Raw genomic sequence first — 8,883 nt, 5'->3', positions numbered from 1 at the left:
GAATCATTGAATTAAATTTGATTTCCCTGAAAGTTTTCATTAGTTTAAAAATATATTTTCTAAGATATAACCGTTAATAAATTTTAGAAGTCAACTTTACCCTTATGGTGCACGGGCCACCTTCAGGTAGAGCAATCGGGAACGTCTGAAACACCGCCACATACACATTGAGTAGAGAACTGTGTTGCAAAATTGAGTCCGTGAACCCAACGAAGAAGCCGAATGATAAGGGTTGGAAATTGGGTTTGGGTAAATCGGAAGCACCACCCCTTACTTTCGGGTCCATTTGGATACTTTTAATTTGCAATGAGGTGTCGCTCGATGATTGATTGGTTGATTTGGGTAGTTTAGGTAGTTTGGGGTGCCTTGCACTCTTATAAAGTTAAGTTATAACCATTAGAAGAAAGAGTAGTTTGTATCTTAAAAATTAACATTTTTATGTTTACACACTGAATTTCTTTTGCACTTAACTTTTCATGTATCTGTCATTTTCAAACAATTTAGTTAGATTTATATATTTCAAGATATTTTTGATATATTAAAATATGGTGGATACACAAAATTTATTCGCGCATGCCACGGGTATACACAATTTGGTGACATACTTGATGAAATCAAACAAGAAAGTATTATTTTTATCTTAGTGAATCCTCATTAATTGGAAGGTCTCCACCTTAACTACAAAACTGACTTCGGTGAACAAATTTAAACAAAAATAATGAACTGTCTTTTTCATGCATTGTTATTTAAAGTGTTAAGAATGTTGTCATGTCACCGTCACATAGCCTAGAGTGTTATATTCACTAAAGTGGTAATGATCTCAATAAAGTTATTTTTTTAAGTATAGTGAGGTGGATATTATTAGGTGATAAAACTAATTCAACATACAAACAAGTCCAATGTTTGCGGTAACTTTCACAAAATTACACAAAACGCCAATCACGCCCTAGAGGGGCGGTGTTCCACTCCCTTGGTGGGTGAAGTAAAGCAAGGAGCTTGAACTCATTACGCATAGCCTAAGCAACAATCATGACCCATTATTCAAAAAATAGGTTGACTTTGACAAAATAAATTGTATATTAGTTGTTACCTCAAATTAGTTAACAAGTTAATTTGGATCATAACAAGTTATCCAATTGGTCTAAATGTAGAACTACTAGAAAGGTCGTTAACTTAAAAAAGGTCCAAATGAGTTAGCACTCCCACCGCTACCACTACGGCACTGCCACATTCCACCACAAGTGTGTCCCACCGCCACCACGGCCCATTTACTCTACAATTGTCACCACCCCACAAGAGAAGTCTGGATTTGTTTAGATGAAATTAGGGTATTAAATGAAGGGTAAAGTTATCGTACAGTAATCGCTTAGCGTAAAATAGATACGCGAACCACGCTCAAACCATTTCGCAAAACTCTCAAGCCAAAAACAAAAAACGTTCAAATGTTAAAATCCAATACACTCAAATTCAGATCAGATTACATAAATTCGCTCAAATATCCATATACACTAATAAAACGTATTTCGTAAGAACAACAAAAAAAAAATTGATTAACTATCGAAATATGTTTTTCCGGTGAACCGATGATTAATTGGATGTATATTAACGAATCATGGTCATACGATATGATTTCATGGATGTAATTCATGAATAATGAATATAGTACGTGAAGAAATTATTATATACTATCTTTTATCGAGTCAATATTAAAAATAAATTTCTAAGGGATCATTTATGCAATTGAGTAGAAGTAATACTAAAATTACAAATTTACCCTTTTCAGTTCTAGACCTCTTGATGATGTTTCTGGCTAACAGCTCGAGTAAGAAGCTAATGGAGGTACCGTCATCTTTATCTCTTATTAGCCACTTATTCGATTCAACTTCTTCCAAACCATACAACATCATCCCCATTACTATCATACGCTACTGTTCTTCTTCTTCCTCCTCCGCCGCCCTCCCAAAACAAGCCACCAGGGCCAAACGACCGTCCGCCGCCTCAACCCCAACTCTACCGCCCAATAGACCCGCAGTTCACCTCAATAAGGTTAGTTTTCACCAATTATTTTATTAATTTACCTCAATTTTGCCCTAATTATAAAAACGAATTGATTATGTTCTGAATTAGAAATTGCGTGCTGGAAGTTACTAAATTATGATTCTATTAGCTTTTTAGCTCTAATTTTACATAATCCGTATGCATATGAAACCCTAATTTTGCTTTGACAGTTCTCACCTATTAAGTTAGATTAATTGATTAGATGTTAGAATAGTTATTATGCGTTAATTCGTCCCCAGTTTCTGGACATTTTGTCCAATTTTGAGCAGAGCATTCTGCATATTATCACCAGCTCAAAATCATAATGTAAAACATGATAGTTCATTTATTTAGGTATACATATAATATAGGGTTCAGATCAAATACAAATGAAATTAACGTGCTAACTGTGACAATCAAATAGTGTAATTATATATACAACATAGTGTAATTACACTACGATGTAATTACATAATAATTACACTATTTGTATATATAATTACACTACTTGATTCGCACAGTTAGCACGTTAATTTAATGTGTACGTTAACTTTCCCCTATATATATATATATATATATCACACAAATGATGAAATATTGACCCGTTTTTATTACAGGTGGAAGAGTTCAAGACCAAAGGATTTGCATACAACCCTCCACCCACCAAAACCACCTTAATCTCCCAAAAACCCTCACCACCACCGCCCATATCCGCCACAACTGCTACCATCGACCTGCAAGAAAAGCTCCTCTACCTCGACTCCTTCGGTATCAACCTCGTCCCCCTCCTCACCACCCATCCACCCCTCATCACCACCCCTCTACCCCACATTAAATCCACCATCGCCTTCCTCTCCACCACCATCAACCTTTCCCCGCCCGCCCTCAACCGCCTTATCAACCTAACCCCGGAAATCCTTACCCTCCCACTCTCATCCATCATTGCCACTGTCACATTCCTCCATCGTGAGTGTCATGTTAGCACGCACCAACTCCGCCACATCATCCACCGCCGCCCACGCCTCCTCACCTCTGACGTCAAAACCCGCCTTCGTCCCACCCTATACTTTCTCCAGGGCACTATTGGTATTTCAGAAATTAACAAACACGCACACCTCTTATCTTGCTCGGTTGAAGACAAACTCATCCCACGAATCGAATACTTTAACGACAACATAGGAATATCGTATGATGACACAATCCTGATTTTCAGACGGTTCCCGTCTTTGTTCTGTTACAGTATAAAAAACAATCTAGAACCGAAGTTTAACTACTTTGTGGTGGAAATGGGGCGGGATTTGAAGGAGTTGGTCGAGTTTCCACAATATTTTTCGTTTAGTCTTGAGGATCGGATTAAACGGAGGCACCTTCGGTGTGTTGAAAAAGGGGTATGTTTGCCATTGCCTGCAATGTTGCGGTCTAGTGAGAAGCGGTTTATGGAGCGGTTGGAGGTGTGTTGTGATTCTTCCTTGCCGGTGAGAAATTCGCCGTTTTGGAAGTTTAAGCATAGTGATTATCATTGATGTTGTGGATGTGTTTTGATTGTTATTGTACCTCATTGTTATCGTTTTGTGTATATATTATATTATGAAGTTTGGAATATTTTGGTAAGTTGTTATAGGTCTGGATTGGAATTACAGATAGAGTTCTTTTTAAATGGGAATTTGTGCAAGTTTTCCCTTAAATTTCATTTATTTTGCTTTAAACAGTTTTAAAAAAATACTTATTAAGATATATAGCAGCCAATTGTTCTTATGGGCAGCTATAGTTCATTTTCTATTTAAGAGTGAGAGTGAGATAACCCAGGGTCCAGTGGCCCAGTCAGTGACCAATACACAACAGCAATGCATCCAACAACAGCCAAAGAAGACATTAAAACGACCATGGATGCCCAAGGTGGGGCCTGGCTGAGGCGACAACGTTTAATGACCCAGCATGACAACCAATGGAAGCGTCGATAGCATGAGGTTCATATATGGCAGACCTAAATGGTAATTTGCTAAGAACTAAATGCGGAAGATCTTAAAAGAGACCATGTCTTGCATCTAGAGGTTCATAACTTCATATATGGCGGACCTAAATGGTAACTTGCTAAGAACTAAATATGGAAGATCGTAACAGAGACCATATCTCGCATCTAGAACATCATCGTCTTACACCTAATAGCTTTATCCTTCGGCTATTACATGTTATCAGTTGTTAAAAGCTCGATAAAAAGACCCGTCATGCCGATAACAATAACTTATAGTAGAGAACATTTAACGGTCTCTTGCCCACTTCAGTGGAGATATTTCTAACCCTTAAAAGATTAGAGAATATTCAATTCTCTTAAACTGCCAAAGAGCATTCCCTTATATAGGGTTCGAATCCTGTATATCACATTAACATCGTCTTATTATGGGTAGATAAGACTGTGGTTCATAAAAAAAGAAATTTATTTCTCTTATCTACATACAATTATTATCATTTATTAACTCAATCTTTAATCAATTATATAAAATTAATTTAAAATTTACGTAATATACACAAAAAGTTAATGCAGTTGTCCTTTTGGTTCAATGATATAAGGATGATGGTTAAACCTTGAGATATTAACGTCTTAAGCTCGAATCCTGACTCAAGAATGTTTTTTCACAGTGATAGGCTTCCTCTTTAACGATGTTCTTGGGTAAGTAAGATCCAAAGTAGAGGTGGGCAAATAACCGGTTAACCGAACCGACCGAAAAAACCGATCCGATTTGAAATTGATTATATAGAAACTGGTTTTGGAACCGATTCGCTTTGTAATTTTCTCCATCAAAGCCGGTTCCAGGCCGGTTAACTGAACCGAAACCAGATAAAACTCGAACAAAAACCGATCGTAACATGGTAAGAAACTGGCTTCAACCCAAACCGGAACCGATCATAAACCGGGTTTGACTTTTGTTAACAAAATCAAACCGGTTTTAACCCAATCCGATATTAAATTTTAAACCTATAGTCCAAATAGGGATGGCAACGGGGCGGTTTCGGGGCGGGGAATGCCAATCCCATACCCGCCCCGGTTTATAAAACCCATTACCAAAACCGTCTAAAAACCCGCGGGGACTAAACGGGGAATCCCCATCGGGGATTCGGGGAAAACCGCGGGTATTCGGGGAACCCGTCTAGCATAAATGGTTTTTAAACGGGCTAAATTCCCCGTGGGGATCCCCATTTAACCGTCGGGTTCACCGTTTAAAACCCGATTGTAAGAAAATGATACAAAATTACAATACAATATTAATACACAAAAAGTTCAATATCCAAACACATTACACATACAAAAGACATTATTAATACATAAAAATGTTTATTTCTCCCATCACAACGGAAATTAACTTCATGATTGATCCTTCTTACACGTCCATACCGCACCCATTCAACCATTCAAACACTTGTCACGCCGGATTGCTATGATAATCAAACATTAACATATTAATTGGAAACTATATAAGAATCAATGTTAAACCATATTAAAATGTAAACGATAAACCATATATATATGTATTACCTCAATACCATCGTCACAATCATATTCAATAGTTTGGCAATATGCCTCGGATTCTTCTGAACAAGTTGCTATATTCATATCACAAAAGTCAAAAGTTTATATAGTAGCTAAGTTAAAAATAAAAAATAAAATGTTTGTTTACCTTTGATTTCATTCAACAACCAACTTTGGGCGCACATTAACGCTTCCAATGTTTTTGGATGAAGACGGGTATACGGGAAAATGGGTTAGGCAGCCTTATTGGGAAAATAAATAATAAATAATATATTATATATAAATATAAAAATTATATTTAATTAAACGGGTTTTAAACGGGTATACGGGGCGGGTATACGGGGCGGGTACAGGCTATACCATACCCGCCCCGAACCCGATTAACTTAAACGGGGAAACCCCGAACCCGGACCCGTCCCCGATTAAGTGTCCCCGAACCCGCCCCGTTCGGGGCGGGTTTCGGTTTTCCCCATCGGGTTTGGTTTTTTTTGCCATCCCTAAGTCCAAAGTGTTAAAAAATAGTATAAAAAACTGACATTCCGTTTTAAAAATATCTTTTGATGATCAAAAGTTAAAATATAAAAATAATAGTAGATTCTTACAACCGAATAGACGCGTAGGTCTAGAATGGCAGTCTCTTTGCCGTTTCAGCTCATCTCTCTCTCTCCTTTTACGCGGTCAAGAAAGCTTCTGTGTTTGGTCCACCATCAACCTCGTTGACTTTTTCTTCAACTTGATCATTTCCTCCAATTCCTCTATCTATACACCTACCTCATCTCCATAATAATCCGTAACTATTTTCCTACTCAAATCCGAACAAAAAAAATAATAATAATAATATTTCACAACATGAACGATCTATTCTCCGGCTCATTCTCTCGCTTCCGCAGCGAGGAGAACTCACCACCGCCACGTCACCACCACAACAATAGCATCGAGATGACCGGCAATCCACCGTCCACCGGCGGCGTCAACCTCGACAAATTCTTCGAAGACGTGGAAGCTATCAAGGACGAGCTAAGAGCACTCGAAACATTACACAACCAACTCCAATCATCACACGACCACAGCAAAACTCTCCACAACGCCAAGTCCGTCAAGGACTTAAGATCTAAAATGGATAACGACGTCGCACTCTCGTTAAAAAAAGCTAAGTTCGTTAAAGTCAAACTAGAAGCCCTAGACCGGTCAAACGCAGCGAACCGGAGCTTACCTGGCTGCGGACCTGGCAGTTCGTCAGATCGGACACGTACGTCTGTCGTTAACGGCTTACGTAAGAAGCTATCCGATTCGATGAACTCGTTTAACGATTTACGTAACAGAATGGCGTCGGAGTACCGTGAGACGGTTCAACGGCGGTACTTCACCGTGACCGGTGAGAATCCGGACGAGTCAACGGTGGATAAGTTGATTTCGACCGGTCAAAGCGAGACGTTTTTGCAAAAGGCGATTCAGGAGCAAGGAAGAGGACAAGTGATGGATACGATACTCGAGATTCAGGAACGGCACGATGCGGTTAAGGAGATTGAACGGAATTTAAAGGAGCTGCATCAGGTGTTTATGGATATGGCTGTGTTGGTTGAGAGTCAGGGTGAGCAGCTGGATGATATTGAGAACCAGGTGAACCGGGCGAGCTCGTTTGTGAACCGTGGGACTACGCAGCTGCAGGTGGCTAGGAAGCATCAGAAGAATACGAGGAAGTGGGCGTGTTTTGGGATTAGTTTGTTGTTGGTTGTGATTCTTATTATAGTTCTTTCGCTTCGGCCTTGGGATAATGGAAGCGGTGGTGGCGGTGGCGGTGGTGGGAGTGGTAACAATAATCCTACGCCTGCGGCGTTAGCGCCACCTCCCCCAGCGTAGGATTTGGATTCGGATTTGCATTCGCATCACATTTTGTTTGTTCGACGTTACCAGTGGTATATTGTTTTCTTTGTTATGATTGTATTTACTGAGGATTGGTTATTGTGTTTATTATTTGGGTATGAGTATTATAACTTTGGAGTTTTTGAATATTCAACCGAGCATTCACATCTCATCCTTCGTCCCTGACGCTATTAAAGGTAACGTTTATATTTAGCTTAGTGATATATAATGATATTCGCCCGTGTTATACAAGCTTACATTTAGTTGAGGTTCGAATCCTGCTATGAATTCAATTAGGATACATTACGCGAGTAAGAGTTGCTAAAAGTGCACTAAAAGCTTACAAAAGTATAAAAGTTATTAGAAAGGCCATATTGTTTTAAGCTTTTATAAAGTATAAGTTGAAATATGATGTAGGATGTAACTTTTGATGCCAATGATGCATGTGAATTCATGTGTACGTTATCTTAGAAAGTTAAGAGCATCCATCAAAAGTGTGGTATGATAAGTAATCATTTTCATAGAAGGTAACCAAGAAAGGTGAGTAAAATCGAGCTTTACCTAATTAAATCCATCATGACTTTGTTAGGAATCACAGTACAAAGGATAAGAGATGATTAGTACATCAATAATTTGTACCAGAAGGTTATAAAATCGATCTCGACCCAAAAAACTTACATTATAGAAATGAAGTAAACCAAATTACTAGTAATTTTACTTATGCGTAACAGTTTCACACGAATAGATAGTTTTACCCTAATATGCTATTAAGTGGTCAAATGTGTGTTAAAACTATAAAATTGTTGTTTCGTTATTTAGAGACATGTATTTATAAGGAAATTGTGAAAAAAATTACTTTTATAGGTGTATAAATGTAATCTCGTATCTAGAAATAAGAAACAAAATGAATTAGACCATTCGTAGTGGGGCGCTTTCCCACCCAAAACGCCTCCAATGCGCCGGCACACCCCCCCACCTTTCAGAGCGTCTTGGGGTGTTTTGATGTGGGTGTGGGTGTGGGGGGGGGGGGGGGGCAATGGGCAACATTATGTCATTATTCACCGCATGTTATAATGGTTGATGTTTTTGGTCATTTGAGTCCAAAGTTTGGAATAAAAACCTCAGATTTGGGCCTTTCTCAAACCCACCAAAGGGACAGGTATGCAGACCCGTTTGTTGCGACTCTAGTCTGGATTGAATTGTAAAATATAATGGTTGATGTTTTTGGTCATATGAGGTCCAAAGTTTGAACTTCGAAATTTTTTCTATTATACATGTATTATAGAATCGATTTCAAAAGCTATATAGTGCAAATAAGAAGTATGGTTTTTCATAAAGGCTATAAACCTATTATAAATAACTAACACATGTATAACAAATAAATACTCTCTTTGTTACGGAATCATATAACGTATAATAACTTGTTAAAATCAATTATATGGCACTTTCTTATTAGT

General features: G+C 38.2%; 1 protein-coding gene and 1 pseudogene across 1 annotated transcript; both read left to right on the top strand.

Annotated features, from left to right (window-relative positions):
* Positions 1 to 1,833: 1,833 nt before the first annotated feature.
* LOC143559012 (protein SEEDLING LETHAL 1, chloroplastic-like) lies at positions 1,834 to 3,694 on the top strand. Its single transcript, XM_077047725.1, has 2 exons — positions 1,834 to 2,046; positions 2,655 to 3,694. Exons 1-2 carry the CDS (start codon positions 1,834 to 1,836, stop codon positions 3,558 to 3,560), a joined length of 1,119 nt encoding a protein of 372 aa, XP_076903840.1. The 3' UTR covers positions 3,561 to 3,694.
* Positions 3,695 to 6,343: 2,649 nt separating this feature from the next.
* On the top strand, positions 6,344 to 7,596 carry LOC143559038 (syntaxin-121 pseudogene; annotated as a pseudogene).
* The last annotated feature ends 1,287 nt before the right edge of the window (positions 7,597 to 8,883 follow it).

Source organism: Bidens hawaiensis, unplaced genomic scaffold (assembly GCF_021521415.1).
Source record: "Bidens hawaiensis isolate Kalapana, Puna unplaced genomic scaffold, B.hawaiensis_p1.1 tig00019689_1, whole genome shotgun sequence".
NCBI classification, from domain to species: Eukaryota; Viridiplantae; Streptophyta; class Magnoliopsida; order Asterales; family Asteraceae; genus Bidens; species Bidens hawaiensis.
The sequence above is the reverse complement of the archived record's forward strand: the minus strand, read 5'-3'. Positions and strand labels throughout refer to the sequence as shown.

Excerpts from the sequence above, each read along its gene's own strand:
- LOC143559012 (XM_077047725.1), top strand. The coding sequence starts at position 1,834 with ATGGAGGTACCGTCATCTTTATCTCTTATTAGCCACTTATTCGATTCA. Across the intron at positions 2,047-2,654 it reads CCGCAGTTCACCTCAATAAG|GTGGAAGAGTTCAAGACCAA; the intron begins GTTAGTTTTCAC and ends TTTTTATTACAG.